The following is a 24,217-nucleotide window of genomic DNA, read 5'->3' on the forward strand; positions in this document are numbered from 1 at the left end:
GGGGGGCATTTTCTTGATTGCTAACTGGTGGAGGGCCCAGACCATTATGGACAGTGCTATCCCTGGGTAGGGGGGTAAAAGATTAATGTACTGACATTATTAAGCAGAAAGCATGGTATAATATAAAGAATGCTGTTTGGGAGGTGAGTTCTATGAATATTAATCTCACTGTTTCTAAAGAACTATATAAACTCTAAATTCTGTATCTCCACTGTAAAATGGTGAGGAGATAAGCAAGACTCTAAGTTCTATGTTTCAGCTGTAAAATGGTGAGGATAAACAGGATAACTCCCTTGGATCTCTTCTAGCTTCAACATTGTGCACTTTTTTCTAATTACAGATGCTTCCCAATTTTGCTTTAATTTCATATGTGCACTTACTGGTTTGGAGTCTCAGAGTAATTTCCAGACAACTGGGGTGATAATGCTTACACTGTTTATCTTACAGAACTGTAGAAAAGACAATGCATAAAATTATGTGTGTCATCATGCATAGTGAACTGCAAAGCCCTATAACTGTACAAAACAAATTATTATGGAATATTTCTATTTTTTTCTATTATTCTTCTTAAATAAGCACGATGATAACTCAGTGTATAACCAGCAGAGGGAGACAAGTTCAGATTATTTTTCTTCTTGAAAGTGAAATCAGTTTATTGCTATTATCAGAACATGTGGTGTTTTTTAAAAGTAGAATGATATTTGTTATTGGCAAACAATGATCTTGCTCACATGTTATATAAACATGTTGGAGTCACACCAACACAGGATAGAGGGAAGCAATAAAATATATGGAAGAAAGAATCAGACTTGCTGGCTTAGCTCATCCCATTTTAAAGACAGCCCTTCTTCAAAGAATGTCATATCCCTACTACAACTTGGTCATGTCCATCTGGAAGTGCAGGCTATCTGGGCACCAATTTAGGAGCAAGTCCAGACTTCTAAAAGTAGAATTTCCAAATTCTCTCTAAAAGTAGGCTTTTTAAATTCACCTTTCCCATTTTTGTTAGCCAAAACCTCAAGCAGTACTGAGACAGAAGACAGAGTCCTTTGCCCTTTCTATTTCTTCTACTCCCTTACCCAATTAGGTGACAATTCCCATCAGTTTTTAGGTGACATTCTTGTGAAGGCTTCTGCTTCTTTTCCTTCCTCCCATTGTCATCGTGCTGGAGGCTGCTTTTGTCATTTCTTGCTTTTGCTCTTTCAGAGCCTTCATAGCAGGACCTTCCTGACTTTAACTTGTCCCAGTATATCTCCCACTCCAAGGCCAGTGAGTTATCTTCATAAAACACAGATCTGATTATGTCTTTCTCTTGCTCCAAAATTTTAACGATTCCCTACTGCATACAGAATGAAGGTCAAACTCATTAACATGCCTGTCAAGTGCTTCAATGACCCTCGCCTTAAAACAGTTATTTTCCATTTTAACTTGTTCCAATCTCCCCCTCTACACCCTTTCCTACAACTTTTCTTCCCAGTTAATGAATGTCTCACCAAAGGCCTGCTTTCCTTAGAACTATTTAGAAACCAAAATGCGCACACAATTGATAATGTTTATTTTCCTAATTCTGACTTCAATAACTTTTCACTAGGCTTATGACTAGTTTCTTCATTGTATTTTCCACCACTATGATTGCTGGTATGTTCTTTTGAGTCTTCTAGAATTTAAAGTAGTTTGTAACTTAGAGATGAAATGGAAGTCATTCTTCAATGTATTTAGAACTTTTCATTAGCCAGACCTCTAAACTTCAGTCCAATCTTGGATTTCTATTCTTCATTGCAGGCTGGTTCACATGGCTACTCTTTGCAAAGGGCATGCCTGTGTTCTCCTCTCCTCTTGCATATATTAAAATACCATTATCGCCAAGGCATCTCCTGGTTTATTTCCTTTAAGTTACTACACTTTGATTCTGCTTTTTCATAATTCAGTCTCTGCTCACTGGCCCCTCATTCTCTACTACACAAGGGCTTACCTGGATGTACTGTGTTGATTGTGAGTTCTTGGGTTCCTTAAGATGAAGTCTGTGTTTCATTATGCGTAGGTCCCGTTCAGAATCAAGGAGAGCATTGGACATATATACTGGTTAATTTTGGAACTTCTCTGTGGTAGAGAGCATGTTTGGAGGGCCTGCTCTAAAGCCATATATCACATTTGTCTCTCTCAAGGATGGACTTTTAATGCAATTTCTCTGTGAGAACCACACTAAGAAAAATAGTCAGTTTTGTGGCTCAGTGAAGTCTCAGACCTCAGCATAGTAACTGCTACATGGTGGTTTCACATATTTATTAATAATATTTATGAATGTTCTCACATACAGTCACTGACTGATGAGTCTTGTGAGTTCCTTTCCTCTCATCTAAGCAGTGCTTCTACATTCATTACTAAAAGCAGAGAGGGCCCGGGCAGTGAATGAGAAGCCAGGGAGGAAAGATTGTTTGAAGCATGAAGACTTCTGGGACTCTGGATAATATAATGACCCAGAACTAGACTTTCCCTGCAGCTCAATATTGTCAGTAAGCTCTAGAGAAAACATATTAGTGTTATTTACGTGACTTATAGCCTCAAGATATTTATCTAGGCATTCCATCTAAATTTAACATGTTAACTAGCTCCTGAAAATAAATATAGACATGCCAAAAAATTTAGTAAAGTTTAGCCATTGCATGGCATCTATCAATCATGTTATACATTTATTATTCTTTAACAAAATCTTTTTATTATACAGATAGTCTATCAACATACAGGAAACATAATTAAGGGTATGCAGTATTTACACCTGGCAAGCAATAGCTGGAACACTTTTATTTTTCTGTATGGTTAGTACTGATAGCTGTCTACTTGGCTTTCTGTCAGCTCTTTCCATGACAAGTGGTAACTTTTCACAGGTGTGTTTCAGAGTTAAACTGGTACAGTGGGGAGAAAGGCTCACCTGACGAAAACAGAGATGACTTAAGGGCAGAATACATACTCTTGGGGAGGGACCTCTCATCCTGAGCCAGTCTAATCAATTTCATCTTCTCTTTATCTCACTGCCACCCCATAGTCTAAGCTAGTTTGTACTGAGTAACTAAGACATCCTTCTATTTCATTCTTCATTTCCATTGTAGTTTTTAGACAATGCATTGTCCGTATGGTATTCTTAACACTCTTTGGAAAATGTCAGTCAAATTATTTAAGTCCCTTGTTGCAAATTCTACGTTACTAGAATAAATTGTAACTCGCTAATTTTGGAATCATTTTATCATTATGATACCTCCTTAATTTCCAATTCCATCTATTTCTTTTCTACTTCACATTGTAACAGGCATATAAACTGTTATTTAGGTTTATTGTTACCTTTCATCTGAAGGTACATAATGCACACATTCCTATTTTAGTGCCTTTAATATGCCAATATTTTAAACCTGGGATGATCTTGTTGATATTATCACATCTACTTCCCCATGTTTTAGGATTTATTAACTTTAAGCTAGTTTTTAATACATGTTTCCCTCACAATATTTGTAGCTCATTTATACTCTACCACCCATACTTTTTTTCTACAGTTTTTACTTTGCAAAATAACATAAACCTGTTTACTTTTAATGCCAATTTTGGCATGTAGGATGCAAATTCTATTAGATAAGAGTCTTGGTTTCTCTAATTCACTACCATAAAAATGAACACATATTGAGTGTGAATGAAACAATCAGTTTATACTTCATTTTGAAATACAAAACTGCTATCCTGCTTCTGCCCTCCCTCATTCATTGACCTATTTTCTGAGAGGAAAAGGCCAGTTTACTATAATAGCCTCAGAATGAGGGTAGAATTAGCTGAATCCTGTTCTATTTTACTAACATCTTGCTACTCTGAAGGTGCTGTTCCTTCTCATCTTCCCAGATGCTGTGTGTTCTTCCCATTATGTGAGAGTTCTCTTGATAGAACGAAAGCAATTCAAATACAACATTACTTGAACATTATGACGCCCCTTGTACACAGCGGCCATGATGGCAAATCTTAACATCTTAGGGGGAAATGTGGGTCCAAGGCCAGTGTGCACAATTCTTTGATACCAGTGTGCCAGTAACTGCAAGTGAAGGTATGCTTATGAGTAACCAAGGGCAGAAGTGAAATGTGGGGAAAAGCAACAGTTGAGCAATTTCTAAGACCTTGAGAAAACTGGGACACATCCAAGCACTGGTGCCTACAAAAATAGAACAAGTGAGCAAAATCTATGTTATTAGAAGCAGAAGACAGATTTGATAACAATGAACCATGGCACACACTGAAAGCAAAAGTTAGACTTATTTTTGTGGTGCACAATTTGAGTTAGGGGTTTTACATCACTGGAGGGCTAGGCGAAGTAGTTGGATATTATTTCACTGACTTGAGGCTGATTGTTTTTGTTTGTTTGTTTGTTTGTATGTTGTGAAAAGGAGGCACATATGAATAAAGTTGAATTTAAAGGTGCCAAAACAAACCCCAATGAAAAGTCACAAGATAATGCCATATTCATAAGCATAACTAGGGTACCTGAGAATCGCTAACTTATAAATGAAATTATTGGAGAATGTGATAGCAGGGATCCCGAGGAGAGGTTTTAACAGATCTGCATTCTAGTTCATATGGAAATTCTAATTCTACTTATGAAAGTGGAGTACAGATGGGGTATTACTATGATTAAGACCTTACAATTGTAGAAATGTAGAATGGTTTATTATTACTGTTATAGACAGGTTTAGCATAAAACGCAAGCAATGTAGCCAAATAATTAGTTGTACATTTTAGGCTGCATTTGGATTTTATGTGAGCCTATTACCTTACAGAGCTAAACAGGAATAACCCTTCATGCTTCTTAGGGTGTTCATACGTGAGCTAGTTTTTGTTTTGCTTGCAGCATTTGTCCCTGGAGAGAGCCAGAATCTTCTAAAGCCTCTTTTAGAAAGGCAGTATGTTATTTTAAAGTAGTAGTTAGGATCATCCTACTTGGGTGATGATGGCTGTTTCCCATGGCTAACAGCCATACTTGCCTCACAAATAACCCAAGTATGTTCATTTTTGCCAAGCTGCTCACAAACATGGACACATTGATTCTGGAAAAATAGCCTGTATATGTTTCCAAAAGTCGTCTATGTGTTTCTCCCTTGACATTTCTAAGGAAAGAAAATGGCAGAGGAGTTAATAGCAAGGTAGTTTGAGGGGAATGAATGTGAGCATGAGATATATTATCCAATTTTACACTCTATTGATGTATCAGAAAGTAGGAGATTATAAGAGACCAAAACAGGACTCGGTGAGGAAGTGAAGAAGGAATGGTTTGAGAGACTACACTCTACCAGGGGAAGTCAATGGATACATGTCTCTGTTAATGCTGATGTTCACCCTATAGGTGAACTAGCAAAGTTGGCCATCTCTCCATTCTAATATTCACCATCATAGAACTCTCCTTTGGGGCCAAGTATTGGAAGAAAGAAGTTACTGAAATTCTGTCTGAATGTAAATTCCATTGCAGTATTGACTTATAAATTAGCATCATAGCTGAAATTTTAGTTGAGTCAGGCTGAATTTCTGAACATTGTACATTAGAGATTTTCTAAACTGTGATCTTTCTTTAAAGATTGTAGTTTACCTTATGTGCTCATCACAAGTCAATTAACTTAAGCCAAACTAAGAACCATACTAAGCTTAATGAAGATTTAAAAAAAAAAAACTTCTTAAATGCTTTTTAAAATACTTTCTAGGCAAATATGTAGTTCTAATAGTGTCTTCTTAATTAGGTAAACTATTTCTATTGTAATTCAGATTATGATTTTGACTAGTGTAATATATCTTTTTCTTAGTGTGGTTATGGAGACAAATCCCAAATGCGAGTGATTAGCTACACATTCTACATTCCTTCTCTCACTGGTGTGAATTGTTTTTGCATTGAATGTCAGACATTCTGTTTAATCCAAACACTTCCTAGGAGGTTATCTCAGTCTCGTCCCTTTAAACTGTTGGTATTAATAGTCATGTGGTAGTATCTTTCATAAATAGTGGACTACCATTGTGTCATTCTTCTCTAGGCCTGCAAACACCGATTTCCTTCTTCAAACAAAAATCCTGTCCACTGTAGAGACGTTGCATGTACTCTTGATGAGTCTAATCCTTCTTCCCAGCACATCTAGAAATACGCAATGATGGCCTTTGGGCCATACCACTTATCGAGCATGGTCAATGAAATTAAGGGAATCTGTTAAGTCTTGGTCCAATGTATCTTTTTTTTTTTTCTTTTTCTTTTTCTTCTTCTGAGAAACAGCTTACAGCAAGAGAGTATATACTACATCTGAGTCATTGTGTAAGCAAATCCTTCTTTTCTAAGAGTACAAAGATGGTCTAGTCTGGTAGTAATACATGAGAAGACAGGATGCTCTTCTGTAATGTTGATACCATCTTCTTTAGCATGCTAAACTTATATTTTTCATAAGTGAAAATTATAGAACTTATGGGTCAACTAACCTCTTTATCTAATGATTTCTTCACTGGTAAAAGGAGCTCAAACTTTGAACAGATAAATCACAAGCCAGAGGTGGTGGCATATTCTTGGCTTCTTAGGCTAGGTAGGGACTGCCTATCACCATGGACAAAGGACATCTTGATTCATGTGACATGAACTCACATTGCAAATAAACATAATTAACTTTATAAACGTTAAATTTGGGACATTTCAGATTCCAATACCTTAAAGTATTTTCTTCAAAGACAAAAGGTCTATATTTTCTCACACAATCTGTAAGAATTCATCTACCTTTAAACTGATAAAATGCTGCAGCCGAAAAAAAAAAACTTTGAATATTCTGGGGGACAAGACAAATACCAGCACTCTGAGTGCTACCTTAGGGCTTGTCACTGCTGGGATTTGATAAGGATTCCAAGGCTTTTTCCTTTTATTATTTTTTTTTGATTGCAAATGTGTGTAGCTAACAATGTGCCCCAGTTAGTTTTGTCAGCTTCACAGAAACTCAAATATATCTGGAAAGAGGGTTTCTAAACTGAGAAAATGCCTCCATAAAAGGGTCCTTTGGGCAAATCTGCAGGGCCATTCTCTATATTAGTGATTGACTGGTTTAAGAGGTCCCAGGCCTCTGTGGGCAGTACTGCCCCTAGGCAGGTGTACTCAGGTTGTATAAAAATCAGACAGAACAAGCTATAAGAAGCTCCAGTTCCTGCCTCCAAGTTCCTGCTTTGAGTTTCTTCTCTGGCTCCCTTTGATGATGAACTGTGAGGTGAAGTATAAGCTGAATACAGACTTCCCTTCCCAAGTTGCTTTTGGCCATGTTTTATCACAGCAATAGAAAACCTGACTAAAACATCATGAAAATAAGAGGAGTGTGTGTGTGTGTGTGTGTGTGTGTGTGTGTGAGAGAGAGAGAGAGAGAGAGAGAGAGAGAGAGAGAGAGAGAGAGAATTTGTGTATGCATGAGGTATTTATGACCCCAAAAATGGTCTAGAATGGGGAGAGAGCAAATGGAACCTCCCGATCTGAGGTCTTCTCTAACAGATGTGGAAGAATCACAGTGATGACTCAGAACTCACCTTTTGTTGGGGCTTTACAGTTACCTTGATTAGTTTCCTTACTATCTTAAAGGAAACAGCTGAAATTCAAAGGCTTTGCTGGTGCCAAGAAGCCAAAAGGAAACCAAGAGAATTCTAGGGGTCTGAGGGTGGTTTTGTTTGTTCAAACCCTGAAAAAGACTAAATATTTCTTTTCTTTTTTTATATCTTTTGATAGTTGTCTTGTCTTCTTGTACAAGAACTTGTAAGTATTTGTTGCCTCTTGATTGGAGATATGAGTCTTGTAAAGTCAGCAGTAGGAAACTGACTACAATTTGTTCTCACTACAATATGTGTGTGTGTGTGTGTGTGTGTGTGTGTGTGTGTGTGTGTTTGGTTTTTGTACTCTGGGAATGCTTGGATTGTGTGAAGGGAAGGAGAGAGTGAAAGGAAGGAAGGAAGGAAGGGAGAGAGAGAGAGAGAGAGAGAGAGAGAGAGAGAGAGAGAGAGAGAGAGATTATTCAAAAAGTCTTTGGCTCACCTAATCTCTTCTTTCATGTTCACATCAGGGCTGAGGGTGATGTCTAGTATTTGAAATCCCCACCTGAGTGACAAAGGTGTTTGGGACCTCACCACTTGGTAGGGTCATTGTGCAGAAGTTGACAAATGATGAGAGTTTGCACCTGTTTAGTGCTGTCTCCAGAGTGCTGTCTGTAGACTTGGATCCCTTGTAAATGACAAACTTTCTGATCTACTTCCTTGTCTAAGAACATTTTGAGAAGTGAGTGGCTTTAGAAACTGGTGCATTAACGGCAATGTACCATTTGAGCGACTGTGGCACAACCCATCACTCATGTGTCTGCCTGTGGCTTTCCTGGAGAGTGAAGTTTATTTGGGGATCAAGGATCAGCTGCTGAGGGTGGCACTTAGAAAAGACAAGACAAGCATTCACACCCCAGACCACTCAATACCAGCATTGTCTCCAGTCCATCTTTCATAAGGGCGCTCCATGAGGGGGAGGGGGGTGAAGTGGGGAAGAGAAAATAAACCTTTTAAATTCTTCAGGAGAGGAGAAAGGGCGAATAATATGGAAATATGGAAAGCCATTTGCCAGGAGAGTGAAATTAACTTTGGTTTTCAGTTTGGGAGTTTCTTCTCTATTTCTCATCTTGGTCCCTTCTACAGCGTGCATTCCAACCATGTATATGTAGCTCCATTTGTCAAGGTTTGTATTTCTCTCCTGCCACGCTTTCCTCCCTTCTTTCCTATACTCTTTCTCTTGTCTTTTTTCTAGCTTGAGTCCACCTCCTTAGCCCCTGTCTTGAACAGTACCTCTGTGCTCCATCCCCTCTTCTTAAGGAAATCAGCCAGGCCTCAGATGGAGCTGTTGTCCTGACAACCCAAAGGCGCATCAGGCTTTCATTGAGGCTGGCTGCTGTTGAAGGGGGCAGTTGTGCAAAGCGAGGGGCCACGCTGAGGGAAGGGAGGAGGGGGATGACGCGGCGGGGCTGTTGAAAACCAGCAGGGTAGGGGGGAGGTGCTGAGTGGAGAGAGAACACGCCAGGGACTGGAGGGAGAAACAGGAAAGGGAGGAGGGGGAGAGAGCTCCTGGGTTGTTGCTGCTGCTGCTGCTGCTGCTGCTGCGAGAGGCTGTTTCTTTACTCTCCCTGGCAAGCTCTCCTGCTGCCTGGGAAAGTGGGTTACAGAGTGAAGGAGCTCAGCCCAGACGCTGGCAGAGAAGCAGCCAGCCACAGAGAGTCCAAGGAAGCACCCCTGCCGTTGACAGTCGCCTCCTCATCATTAAGCGTTTTTATATTTGCACTCTTCCTTCGGAAAATTTGTTCTTCCACTTTCTCCCCCACCCACCCTGCTTGGATTTGATGAGGGCTTTGTTAAGTCTCAAAGGGGAAAGAGACTGAGCAAGGGAAAGAGCGAGGCAAAGTGGAAGGGAGTGCGCGCTGGACCCGCCCGAGCTGCCTTGGCAGTGGCTGCGAGCCCCGCGCGCTAGAGCCCCTCTCCGTGGCCAGCAGCGCGCACACGGGAGTCCACCGCGGACCAACTCGCCGAGGCCACCATGGTCGGGAGAGTTCAGCCCGATCGGAAACAGTTGCCGCTGGTCCTACTGAGACTGCTCTGCCTTCTTCCCACAGGACTGCCCGTTCGCAGCGTGGATTTTAACCGAGGCACGGACAACATCACCGTGAGGCAGGGGGACACAGCCATCCTCAGGTAGGGCTTGCGGGCAACTTTTCTGCTGCTTCTCTGTCAGTGCGTATGTGCGTGTGTGTGTGTGTGTGTGTGTGTGTGTGTGTGTGTGTGTGTGTGTGTGTGTGTGTGTGTGTGTGTGTGATGTTGAACTCCAACAGCCCTGGGGTTTTGCAGGCTTGTGGGATGTATGTATGTGTGTATGTGTTTGTGTGTGCCCCTTGTATTGACTTGAAGACTTAGCTGGGAACAAAATTCAAGGGAATCTGATCCCTGTCAAGAAGGAATGGTGCCGGTGGAATGTTTTTCACTTCTTTGAACGTCGTTTTCTCTAGTCAAGAAAGCTGAACTTCATCTCTGGCATTAGTGGCAATGGGCTGTATTCATGCTGTGGTAATTGCTTGCGCTTTGCTCTTAGAGTTTTGTTGAGGTTCCTCGATTCAGGAACAAGAGTAGTTGAGTTATGGCTCTGAAAGAGTGGTACACAAGGCTGCATTCTCCTTGTTCGTGTGTGTGTGTGTGTGTGTGTGTGTGTGTGTGTGTGTTGCTCAGCAAGGCTCCCAGTCTGCTCTAGCAGTAGTTCTGATAGAAGACTTTCTGTAAAGATCTCTGAATTGACATCGTCGGCAATAAATCAATCTTACAACTTTGGATGATTACTGAGGCTTTTTGGGAATGTGGATAGAAATCAACACAAGAATGAAGAAAAGGGGGAAAAGGAATCTAGCTTAACGGCAGGCCCTTAAGAATAGAAAACTTAAACACAGAGGTGAAGAAGGCATTAACCTGGCATTACATAGATACCACAAATTAACTATTAACTTCAAAGTCTTATTCCTATGCAGGGCTGCCAAGCTCTGCAACATAATTTGGGATGGGAATTTGAAAAAAGCATCCCAAGTCCTTGAGAGTTTGACCCTTCTAAGGTAGAGAGATTTGGATGTTACGTCGTCATTACTCTATTACCTTCAAACCCACAGTGTCTTTCCTATATTTCTCTTTTCCCTCCCCCCTCCCCAGCTTTACTTGACTCTGGCAGATAATAATAGAAAGGGGGGAAAAAAGAAGAAATTATTTTCCTTGGAGATCTTTTAAAAACTCATTTCCTCCAAATCTAATGAGCCAGTGTTGGTCTGTCTATGTAGGTAATATTGCTGGTTGTAGCCATAAAAAACAGTATACCATAGGAAATCAACCTCTAATCTGTGTGAAAGGGGCTGATAGTGCATAAAGCCCGGGGCATCAGGGAGCAGTTCCCTGGCAGAGCTGCCGACAGCAGCAAAGTTTTCTGTTCTTTTCCCAGAAATAAATTTGGTTGACTGTCACAGAATGTCCTGCTCTGGGATCTCTAGCCTTGTTAGAGATGAAAGTGTGTGTGGTGTGGTACGGTGTGTGCTACATGTGTGTTGTGTGTACATATGTTGTTCCAGATGGTAAAACGTAAGCACACGATCTTATGTGGGTCTTTCTGTCTTTACGTTCGGAGCTGCGGGTGATTATGAATCTCAAATCCCCCTCCCCAGCCAGAGACTTCCCCTCATAGCTCTCCAGCTTTGTAAACCTGTACGTGTGATTTATCCACACGGAGTAAGACGATTTATGGAGTAATTTATCTGTTTGCTAAGGGATTTGGACATAATGCAGAAAATATTTTTGCAAACACACAAGCATGCCATCTCAGCTGCTGGCAATCGTATACCCTAACATCATTAACCCTTTATTGGCAGCAAAACTGTTGTATTTATGCATATTTTAGAAGTTATTTTTTTTCCAGATTACAGGATTGAAGGTGAGAACTGTGTTTACTCTAAATGTATCTAAACTTTTGATTTAAATGATTGAAAAGTTTGCAATATCTTTGTAAGTCAATACCTTCATTTTAAGGTATATGTATCTAAGAGTCAGAGACGCATGTACATGTTAAGCAGAAGAATAAGTGGATTCTGGCACTTTCATGCAATGTAAGCATAGAAGTCTACACGTAGGAGATGCACTCTCTTTACCTAAATAACTGTATATGCTGTGTAGGTGCTTTTGCATGATAATGACTCAAAAGAAATGGAGTTTTGTCTTTTAGTTACCACAGTTTATCAGATATTACAGTGTGGAAATGGAGGTTGTGAGAAAAGGTAACAAATGCAGCACAGGTTATTCCCAGGGAAAGGGAAAACAGACCAACTGCATGCAAATAGGGCACCCATGGGACTCCTTTTGCTTCTTCAGACCTCACCTAACATGCCCTCTTTTTTTTTTTTTTTTTAAATGTTCTTTGATTCAGACAAGGCTTTATTTTTGAGGTTGGTGGAGCTTCTATCAGAAGTCACTATGGAGAGAGTTACCTTTGTTTTCTTAGCTGACCTTCTTCTCAATCTCTTTAACTAAATCCTGTCTGCTTTGTGGGTCAGTGTCCTGGTGAAGAATAGGCTGTAACTTTCTGTTTGCAAGTCTAGCCTGGAAAAGGCATGCTTCCACTCTCTTTGTGACATTTTGCTGGGAGTGTGAGCCTCCAGGGGAGGAGAGGAAGGAGAACTGGGTTCATTGGCAGTCATAGTAGATTGGCACAGTGTTTGGCACTGAGAAAGTGAAATGGCAAGACGAGAAACATCCTCTGTTAGTGAGTGTGTGGCCCTGAATAATCTGAAATGGCAGTAGGAGACAAAGGAGGCTTGTAGTTCTGATGTCCATCATCAGAGTTTGACTGGTGTGCCTCCGAAACTCTCACCTTCTTGTTTGCTTAAAATAAGAGTTTCTGTAGGAATCTAGGAACTGACAATTATTTTCGGACAATGTAACCTTTGGTACAACTGTGCATGGTGTTAAAGAAGTAGTAAGCTTGCAATCCTAGTCTGTAATTTCTATCTCTTTGGAAACAGTAGAATTATGAGCAAACTTGAAGGATATAAAAGCCTGACACACGCACACCTAACCTGGTTGTTTCTTGGAGGAGAATTCAGATCTTCATTAAAACTTTTACGAGTACGTGATGAGAAACACAACATCACTTCCATTCCAAAGTCAAGCAACCAAAGTGTGGTCCACAGATCTGTAGTGAAGCAACAATGCAATGCCTGGAGTTCCCATCTAGATAGAGTGGATCTGAAGGGCTTTTAGATTGTGTGGCAGAGGAAAGCATGTGACATACACGTATCTCAGGAATTTTACTCATGATGCAGACTCAAGTGTTTTTTGTTTATTGTTTTTTTTTTTTTGTTAACAAAACCCAACTCTTCCATTGCTACCAGTTTAAAGATGGGGTTTCATCAGTTGTTAGAAGATTTTCTAGCTCTTTTGTCTTTCTTACCTTTTACCCTGAGCACAGGCATCTACTGTTGTTTAATCTTGATGGATTGGAACACATGTACATCTCTTGATAAATCACAGACAATTGGAAATAGGTTGAACTCCACAAAAGCTTTCAAATAGTGAAATTTTAGTGACATCATTAAAAATCTTATCAGTGTTAACAGCATATGGCTGGAAAGATATTGATAGGGTGCTAGATATCCAACAACGACAGAGGTTGCAGAAAACATTCTTATTATTGTGCAGCTGCTCATGAAGTTTCTTTGTTCATATTCACTTGCAAACACATATGAAAATAAAATATAATCATGTATATGGATAAAATGTAGGGTCTACACAGCAACTGATTGTAATTAATCTAAAATTTAGATATTGAACTGGTAGTTATAAATCCATTCTGTAGTAGGGAGCAGCGGGCTGCATTCCCGGCTCCCGGCTCCCGGCTAGCTTATGCCCCGAAATAATTACACGGAAACTGTATTCTTTTAAACACTTCCTGGCCCATTAGCTCTAGCCTCCTACTGGCTAACTCTCACATCTTGATTAACCCATATTTAGTAATCTGTGTAGCACCACGACTTGGTGACTTACCAGGAAGGATCTTAACCTGTTTCCATCTTGGAGAGGAGAGCTATGGTGTGTGTCTCACTGCCTTCTTCCCCCCAGCATTCTGTTCAGTCTACTCCGCCCACCTAATTTTCTGTCCTATTAAAGGGCCAAGGCAGTTACTTTATTGACCAATGAAATCAACACAAAACAGAAGCTTCTCCCACATCACCATTCCTCTTTGTTGTTTGAGGGATATCACACTATTTTATGATGATAATATTTTCCCCATTTAAGTGAAAACATATCTAATAAGAATATGAGATTTTGAAGGAAACTAAATGGCAACATGAATGGTCCTTGGTTCTTGTTTTCCTAAATTTTAGGTGTTTATTTCCCTGTTTATTTTTGTGCTAAGAGGAGGGGAAAAAAAAAAAACACCAAAAAAGGATGGGATTATTTGACAATAAGATGTAATAAACCTTGCTCAAACTGAAGCGAAAACATGACTCCTCTTCCATAAGGCATCTGGAACGCCTACATTCACTAAGAAAGTGTCAACATTCAAACAAACTCCTGGCACAATACGTGATTTTTTTTTTTTTTACTACTTATAATTCTCTATTTGAAAACAAACTTTGTGGGTCTACAGTGAGAGTCTGTGACAATTATGAGCTTTCCTTTCTCTGTAGTTAAGCCACTTAAGGTAATCAAAATTTATTGGCTATCACTAATACTTTAAGGATCATCCATTGCCCATAAAATCCATCATTAAATATATGTTGTAAAGAATGGAGTTCAACATGCTGTATTTCATTTGGTTTATGGCATTTTATATACATTTTACTAAAGAATGGTTATGCACCCGTGAATTACACTGTTTGTTGTCATTTATGGCCCAAGGAACAGAACAGGCAAAGCTCATGAGACAACTGCAAACTGTGAATTTCTGTGCTTCTGTGAGTGTCGGGCACATAAGTATATATAAACACACACGCACTGTAAAGTGAAAGCGATTTTTCTGGTTTATGTCATTTTAACTTCAAATGAAATGCACACCTGTGGTGATTCATGGCCTGAGTCAATTGGTAAGGGTTCAGCATTTGTGTTTCCCAAAGCTGATCCTGCATAACAGCAAACTCAGGCCAAAAAAGGATTAGAGCACTTTGTTGTGGTCCCTGCTAGCTTCAAGTACAAACAGCTGTGACTCACCTGATAGGAAGGAAGTTGTCTGAATGTGCTGGTCCCCTTCTTGTCATCACCTGAGCCATAGAGATACCATTCCTCCAAGCTATTGCTTGTGGGTTTCAGTGGATGGCCCTGTTTTCTGCGCGTGTTGCCTGTGAGTTCCCAAGACTCATAAGATCTAGGTTCTAAATTTGGATCTCTCCTTGTAGGCTATGACTTTGAGCAAAATCCCTGAATTATTTTGAGCTGCAATTTCAGTTTGAAAATGCTGAAGCTGTCTATTTTAGTTACTGTCCAGGGTTAAGAAGCTCACGATAGGTAAAGAAGGAACGTTGTTAAATTGTAACGTGCTGCACATGAATGAAGACACACTCCTGTCCAACTCACTCCCTGCTGCCAGATATTTAGTCTGTAGGAAACAGTTGTACGAGGACCAGGTTTCTTAAACTTGAGCACTTGAGCGAACGGTTCTCAACCTGTAGATCATGACCTCTTTTTGAGGTATGTGTGGAAGGTGCCGAATGACCCTTTCACAGGGGTCACCTAATAAGTGTCAGAAAACACTGACATTTATATTATGATTCATAATATTAGCAAAATTACAGTTATGGAGTAGGAATAAAAATAATTGTCTGGCTTGGGTGGGTCACCACAACACAAGGAACTATATATTAAAGTGACTCCACATTAGGAAGGTTGAGAACCACTGATTTGAACAGATAATAACTTTGCCTGAAGGCCTGGCCTCCAGAAAGCCTGATTCCCTTGGCCTGTATCCTAGTCTTACTAAAGAGCTGTATTTTTACCAGTGCTTAGATGACACTGAAGCTAAAGATCTGGGCTGCAGTTTCAGAATCAGTGTGAAATTTTCACATCAGTGTGGTCCACAGATGGGCACCAAAATACCATAGTCACTTGTTACAAACAAGAAACTGAACTGATTCCAAATTGGTTATGAGGATCCACATTTTTAATAAGATCCCCAAGAGGTTCCTAAGCACTTTCAAGTTGAAAACTTCCTGATTTGAGTTCTCACAGCCATGCAATTTAAAATGGAAGCTCTATCACCTTCTCCTTCTCCTCCTCCTCCTTCTCTGCTTTCTCTTCCTTCTCCTTTTCCTCCTCCTTCTCCTCATGCCTCTCCTTCTTCCTCCTCTTTTAATTTATGTGTATTGGTGTTTTGCCTGCATAAGGGTATCAGGTACCCTGGAACTGAGTTACAGACAGCTGTGGCCTGCCATGTGGGTGCTGGAATTGAACCTAAGTCCTCTGGAAGATCAGCCAGTGTTCTTAACTGCTGAGCCATCTCTCCAGGCCTTAAGCTGAAGATTCTTGATACTCCTAAACTTTTTTAAAATTCCTTAGATTTTTAAAAAATACCAATCCAAGTTTCCACTCCCTCCCCTCATCCCATTCCCTCTGCACATCCTTGCACCCCACCCCCATCCAATCCTCAGATAAGTTAAGGCACACTCATAAACCCTTATTGGATTGGTTTGGGGAAGGGCCTATCCTTAACTTCTTTCTTCTTGCTTTTAATGGTTCAGCTATGTATCAAGACTGGAGGATCACCAAATAAGTGTGTGGAAAAAAAAATCACTTCCACAAACCACATTCAAGTCAGCACTTTATAGACATGCAGTAAAATTTTAGTCTTGCATGGCTTAAGAAATATGGCATCAGACAAAAAGATTCAAATTCGATTGGGTAGAGGAGATTGCTATAGTTCCATCTCTTTACTATATGATTTCATCACTGCAAAAATTAAAACTAAAAAGTGGGGTGACTTTATTAGAGACTCAATTTACATAATATCTGTCAAAATTGTGTCAAAGCTCGATTTTTTTCTAACCATCGCCCCATGCTCACTTTATGATTTAGTCTAGAAGGACTTAAGCATGGCTACTTTTGCCAGAGTTTTAATGTTGTTTTTAATTCTGTCTTCAAGGGGGTTGAAGGGGAATAGTCAAGAAAACCTTCGTAGTTAGAATCTACTCAAACAGTCTTAATGCTTCATATTCATGTTTCCATGAACACAAACATATGGTTCACAAAGCAACTGTATTTGTAGAATTCACCTTGTTTTTACATTCTGATCAGTCTTATTTTAAATTAATAGACAACTCCTTATGCCATAGATAAGGACTTTTTGTGTTTTCATGAAGTATGTGGTAAGGTTAGGTGGCTTAATATGAAGTCAGAAGAGTCGGGCTCACCATTCAGAAATAGCCTCATTTATTTGATGTGAATAACAGACCCCTGTCAGGCACACAACAAACTATTCCAACCCTCAAATGAAATAGCGAGCATTGAAGTATTTCATCAACTATAAAATGGTATAATACACAAGCTCTTAAAGATTATTGTCATACTTAAAACAGAAAATAACTTTTAGAAAATTAGAAAATTTATTAAAATGGCTTTTATTCCTATTTTTATGATCCATGCTGCTCACCTGTTCTCAGCCCTTTTTATTAAGTCCTTTAACGTCACAAGAATCTTAAAATATCATTGTATCACTTGCTTGGACCACAGGGTGAGTGAACACATTTTGTAGTCACCTACAATCAAAACAAGATCCCCAGTTAATGTGTGATTAACCTTTGCGAAATAAAACCCTTTACTCCAGGCTTGGTTAATTACTGCTGGAGAGAGGCAACAAAATTTAGAACAGGAAAAGCCTTGGAGATTAGGCAGTTCTCTGTCATTTTAAAGGATTGCAACTGAGGAGAAATTTAGTTGACTGCTCAAAAAGCATAAACTCCTGTAGTTGATTCTCATAGAAATGATGAGAAACTATTTTCTTGATTTTTTTTATTGAAACTCAAGATGCATCATTTCATCGGGCTTTCCCTCTCTGTGAAATTTTCTTCTCTCTATTCCTCTTTCCATTTCTTTTCTCCCTCCTTCCTTTCTCTCTTTCTCTCCTCTACCTCATCCCTGCAAATAAATACATGTGGTCTGGAAGACTGTCCAGTTAGGTAGGGACAGGAAAGAATTTGTTTTCCATAAAATGACCCATTTCTAACTTTCTAAGCCAATGTTGTTGTCTTTCTTTAAACTTTAAACTGTAATCTCAAATTTCTATTCTTAGAACCATATAAAATTTTCTTTAGGCTAGCAATGACTATGGTAGTTTGTGGCCCAGGAAGAACTGGATATAGAATCTTCTTAACTCCTGAAAATGTGAAAACTTTATAGAGAAGGAGTCTTTAGCTTTTGCTTTGGTTTTGTGTGACCTGCACAGTGGAATTTCTTGAAGCTTCCATAGGAGGCCCAAAGTGAAATCACGAAAAGCCAACATGTTAGCCAATAAGGGGAAATTACAATGGGGTAAATGATAGAACACCCCTTCCAGTGAGTCACAGAGGGACAAGTCCCAGGGTCACAAGGAATCTTCCATCTGAGCCTATGAAGACTCAGTCCTGAATGATAGATATTAGAGAAGAAACAGAGATCTTGGAACCTAAATAGATGGAGGCCTCAAGAATGGATGACCAGGGTCATTAGCGAGACAGGTAGCTTGCTAAAGTTGTAAAAAGTCTGTTGTCTTCCAATATTAGTGTACAAACATCAGCAGATTCTACACAGGTTCTTCTTCATCTATAAACCCTTAGCTTGAATAACCCTCTATGACCAGCTTCCTACACCAATTGCTTACAGCAATTCAGGACTTTTCATAGTCACATGGTACACAGGCAGGGTTGCTTCCTAGACTCATTTACAATGCTTTCTTCTCAGAGCCACTTCCTTTGCCTTCTACTCCCACTCTCCCACAATGCTTCTGTACTAGATCACCCCCTTCCCCACCTTCCTCCAGGCTCAGAGCTCAGTTATATTGCTGTCTTGTTCAGAAAATCCTCTCTAATTCTTGAGGTGGGCTAAGTGTCCTATTTATTTTCACTGATAGCCTCTCTCTATACCTTGTACTTAGCATTTGGTATACTCTGGGAAAACATTCTGTTTATTTCTTCCTTGTCTCTAGGACAGACGTCTAATGTGCTTTACCATTTAATCTCAGAGTTTAGCTTAGGATCTGTTGGTGCTCAAATGAAAATTTGCCCAGCAAGCTGAATAGAGAAGGATGGTGACACTATATATCAAGCAGACTAGAATTTGATTTAGAAAAGGAGAAACAAATTAGGGGAAGGCAGGACTGAAGGAAGATATTTTGGTAGGAAGTCAAACACTATTAGATTAATTATGGGTCTGGAACTGCAGAAGGCATAGTAGGAAAAACCACATATCAATTATTCTCTGATTGCTGGTGGGGGGGTGAATATGTGGCTTTTGCTAGAAGTACTTTCAATGTTTCTAATAGCAGCTACTTTGCAAGCATAGATTTCTGAGGAAGAGGGGTGCGGGGGGAGAGAGGGAGGGAGGGAAGGAGGGGGAAAAGGGAACATATATACATAGTTTGTGGGAATACTGAGGTTTCAGCAGGCCCAGCATGATGCTCTTTTCTCTGATAGATGAAGAACTTTGTGTGCCCAAGACTCACTGTATGCTCCTGAGGTGTGTTGCTGAGATTTCTCCCCCCAGTGGGAGCTGTGGATACACAGGGTCTAGATGAAGATTTGGGGTAAACTTAAGGTTACATGATGCTGTGCAACAGGTGTTCTTTCATTTCTACTTTGGTTGTTGTTGTTGTTGTTGCTTCTTGGAAAATAAGAAAAGGGAAATGCCACTTGCATTTATAAAGTATAAATTCCTCTTGCATGATGGTGACAACCCAACTTTTGCATTTTAGAGCTTGTTACTCCTTCCTGGAGAAACAGAAAGCAAAGTGTATAGTAAACATTGCAATACTCTCAAATTCCCTCCTGTGTGTTTTTCCATGATGGAGATGGACATTATTTATAGGAGACTAGAGGAGAAGCTTAAAACTCAGGAAAAACTTGCCACCGCACTTTATACAATGCCATATTACTATTCATTCCATTGTAATACATGAGCATGCATTTCCATATTAATTATCTGTGTATTGTCTACAGTTAATTATACCTATTCTAAAGTTGTGCATTCCTTATGCCCCCCTGCTTGCCCCTACTCACTATAAGGTAGAGAAGATGAGCATGGCCAGAATGTACCCCTAACACTAAGTAACGTTGAACATAGCAAGTATCTACCTGTGAAAATATTGGTTAGGAAAAATACTTGATCTCCTGACTTCTTTTAGTGTGCCTTTAGGCGAACCTCACCCTCATATCCCAGACCATTGATTTTGTGAAATTTTAGTTTTGAATAGTTCCAGTTTGCGCCTGGTATTTGTCCTGACATAACGTAATTTTTTGTAACCTTATGCATAGACTTATGCATTTGTATTTTCAGATCAGAATGTGATGCACTCAAGTCATTAATTTAGCAGATGGGGCTAGTCTTGTTGGTACTCTGTCTGACCTCTGTTCTATCTTTGTTGAATAATCTGGAGAAATAGTTATAACAGCTACAATGTACTGTTTGACATGTAATGATAGATTAGATAAACAACAAAAGAATGTAAGTATTGGTTATAAGAAAGTCATTAACTATATTAACTTTAGAAGTATTAGTAGCTTCTTTTACTAAAAACATCAAAGTGAGTATGATTCTTACTGTCTTCTTAAAAAAGATCTTGATCTGATGATCCAGAGAAATATGGCTGAAAGTAGTTGAGTTCATCAAAAGAAGAAATGTTTGCTGTTGTAAGCAGAATGATAATTTGCTCAAAATAAAAACAAAAGAAAAAGCAACTCCAAAGTTACCTTATAAATGTCTTTATAAATGAAATATGAAAATTATATGTGCCGCAATTCTTGCATAAAAGGAAAACAGATATAAAAACCTAGCTCTTCTAAAAATAAAACTATATATTTTTACAGAATCTGCTATGAGGGGTAAACAATTTGTGTCATGAATATGCATAATATATTGTATGGATGTGTTCAAATGCAGATACTAATTTTATTTTATGTCTACAAATATTTATAATTATATATAAATGCAAAAGTATAAAATTTCCATATCAAAGAAATGAACTTGGGTCACAGCACATTTTAATAGGTACTTAATTAATCTGATATATTAGTAATGGAGAATTTTACCAAAGAAAACCAAAATTTTTAGATTCTCAAGGATGGGAACAGAACATAAGCATCACATATGAAGTGTCTTAGTTTGTTTTGATAAATGTTTTATTTTATATATTTATGAAACAAAGTGCTAAATTTATTTTCTAAAAGAAGTAACATCTCTTGTTTCTATTCAATCTGAGCTATTGTATGTTCACAAAGACTAAAATAGGACCTCAAAAATTTTTCTTTTGCTCTAACAGGACAGATAATAGTGCCACCTTACCTGATGGAAAAGTAATGGTATTTTGTTTGGTATAGTTTCAGTTCTTTGTAGTTGAATCTTAATTGTAGATTAAATTAATTTTTTTTCTTTAATTCAGATTAAGCAAGGGGGGGTGAGAAACTACCCACTCAAGGGCAAGAAGAATTTTAAGTAAATGGCTTTATTTTCACAGGTAAAATACAAAGATAATGCTATAATATCCTTTTAATTTTAAAGTTCTAGACAAATAAAATTATTAAAACTATATCAAAAGGTTAAGCAGTGAGATCTGTCTGCATTATGACCAAGACACTACAATTTTTAAAAAAAAAAATGTTTCATTGTAGAAGTGGTTGGCATGAAAACTTGTAGAAAACAAAGGCAGTTTCCGAATATATAATAGGCACCTAATATAATCCTAGTTATAGATGAAAGGAAAATACACATTAAATGGTAAATCAACCAAAGAAAAACATGGAGCATGTAACTTTACACCAGTTTGAAAGGGAGCAGTGACTGTTAGAAGCCAGCATGATCTCTGGGGACATGCTGCAACACAGAGAATAGGTTTCGTTAAAACGAAAAAAAAATAATAATAATGCTTCAAACTGGTGGGTCAGGAAATGCCACTCACCTTGAGGATCTAGATTTTGACAAAATTCTTTTTATAGATTCAAGAATAGGTTATGGATTCAGAATGAGGTAAATTCTTTGCAGTGTTGAACAGAGAAATACTGATGGAGCTAAAGGAAATTATTCTAGGCTGTCTTTGACCTTGTCCAGCGTTTGGATAACGACAGTGTAAGGACACATTTGATGCTGTGTATGACCTAGAACGAAGATGGCCACGAGGTGTTAGTTCACAGAGTTTTACATAAACGTGGATGAAATTTACAGGAGGAAAACTGTGGCTCTGTGTGGAAGAAGGGTGCCCTATGTATGTGATTTTACTGAGTCTCATCCAGAAAATAAACATTTAAGACAGAAAGAAATGCATTTCCGGTACTTTAATTAAATAGAACACGGTGTAGTAGAATAAGCAAATCTGGTGAATAACTTAAAGGCTGGACAGTGAAAATGGAATAACGGAAACTGCAGGGTGGCGAAGCCAGAAGACCCAGCCCCATGCACCATGCTGCCAGCTACTGACTTTGTATGTGTGGGGCAATCACTTAGTCCTTCCTGGCTTCTGATTCTTATTTTAGAAAACATATGTGAAACAACAATTTTTTTCTCACATTTAAGGACATTATATGGACGGATGAAGTAGATCTATAATGCTATTCTTGTATGTCGTGGTCATCTTTATTAAATCTAAGTTTCTTTCTACCAAATAAAATGGATTTCCTTGAGCAGATACTTTTTTTTAATTTGTATATTGAAAGCAGAGGCCAGGTGACCACCAATAGGAATTCCAAAGAACAGAAAGCTTTTATATAGAACACAGTTGAAATCAGCAATTTTCCAGGGCTTCTTTGACATATGGATTCTATAATCGACCATGTTCTCACTTTACACTCTAGTCTATTTGTATGTATTTAATCTTAAGTTTTCCTGGTATTACATTATAATTTGGGTTATGAAGTATTTTATACAACAGTGTGTTTTGTGCCAATGTTCATTGAGTTTTGATATTTGTGTTCTTACTGTTTCCCTCCCTCAGCAGAATTTGCAAACCTTTCAAAAGATACTGACATTTCATTAAAACTGAAGTCCTATTTAGACATCTCAATTAAGACACATACAATCGCAAAGTTACTTTTATAGTTCAGAGCCTTTCACAGAAATAGATAAGGCTAAGCGGGTAAATCCTGACTGTATCCATCTTCTTCTAACAGCCTCTACTCCTTTCACTTGGGTTAGGATAATTTTGTTCAATTTCACCCTGTAGTTTGACACCCGATTGCATGTAACACCTCTCCTGGAAATTTCCTGCCACCTCATTTGAAAATTATGAGAATGGGATGCCTGATGTTCATGATCATATTTCATCATTCAACTTTTCTCTTCTACAATGATGTGTCAATCGCCTGATCAACATGGATTTTAGACTGCTAGTCCCAGACAGAGTACAACATGAAGCCACTTCCCACACCATGCTTTTGTTTTTGTTTTTGGCTTTCTCTTCTCAGAGACCTTAGGGATCTAGACCTTGAACCTTTACATCCCTGGCTCTGTAAGGACACAGCCATCACCTAGATATCTGATATAGTCTCTTCTTCTGTCAAGTCCTCCACTATTATCAAAGACAGTTTCCAGGAGAGTGGAGCAAGGTATGGCAAAGATCCCAGACCACTTCTTGTGAAACTTGCTGTTCCTAAGCTGAGCAGAACTTTACTGTGTCAGTTTTTACCTTCATATCAAGTTCCCTTTCCAGGAATAATAATAATAAATAATGAACTTGAATTTCTGACATTTCCCTTCTTACAGCACCTCTACCCCTATATATGAGATCAACACACCAACAACATGTATCAGTATATCTAGGTTAATCATGTAGCCACCTAGTTTTGAACTCAACTCTTTCAACAAAACCATATTTTCTGCTTTTTTATTTTATTTTATTTTCACATTCTCTTATTTTATATAATTCTGCAAGAAAACTTTAATTTATCCAAAAGTGCATCTGCTGAAATTCATAAACAGGAACTATCAGAGTATGAAAGCAAGCTCTTCATGTTGGTCTTACAGATTCTCAGCTGACTGCTTTGTCACTTACAGCATTTATGAAGAAAGAGGCATGCTTGCAGGACATTATGGAACCAGGGAACTTTAAAGTATATAAAGTGAAATTCAGCAAACAGTTTCATGAAAAACCTCAGAAACGTCAAACAAAAGCAATAGGTTTAAAAGAAGAATAAAAATGTAGAGACTTGCAGAGGAGCAATTTAGGGAAGGATCTGATATCAAGATTTCAGGAAAGCACAAATACTCCCATTCACAAGTCAACTGTGTAGAAAGTACTGAGTATTCCCAGATGGCAAAACTGTAAACACAAAAATGAAACTGGGACATATTAAAGGACAGTGATAGGGGAATAATTACTATCTAACAGAGTTTTAAATAAATCAGAATTAGTTCTGTGACAGTTTAGTTGTATTTCCTCAGCCATGGACTCCTGTAGAGCTTGGGGATTATTGCAGAA

At 38.7% G+C, this 24,217-nt stretch overlaps 1 protein-coding gene across 4 annotated transcripts in view; it reads left to right on the forward strand.

Annotated features, from left to right (window-relative positions):
* Nucleotides 1-24,217, forward strand: part of Lsamp (limbic system associated membrane protein) — a 2,109,134-nt gene that overhangs the window by 1,465,558 nt on the left and 619,359 nt on the right. For 2 of the 4 annotated variants that reach the window (XM_026786010.1, XM_026786013.1), the window contains exon 3: nt 9,666-9,744. In XM_026786010.1, coding sequence (XP_026641811.1) covers nt 9,666-9,744 — 79 coding nt within the window. Of the gene's footprint in view, nt 1-9,143; nt 9,745-24,217 lie in introns of those variants that run through there. The other 2 variants (XM_005344995.3, XM_005344996.3) reach the window with 2 other exon arrangements.

This window comes from Microtus ochrogaster, chromosome 2 (genome assembly GCF_000317375.1).
Source record: "Microtus ochrogaster isolate Prairie Vole_2 chromosome 2, MicOch1.0, whole genome shotgun sequence".
In the NCBI taxonomy this organism is placed as follows: domain Eukaryota; kingdom Metazoa; phylum Chordata; class Mammalia; order Rodentia; family Cricetidae; genus Microtus; species Microtus ochrogaster.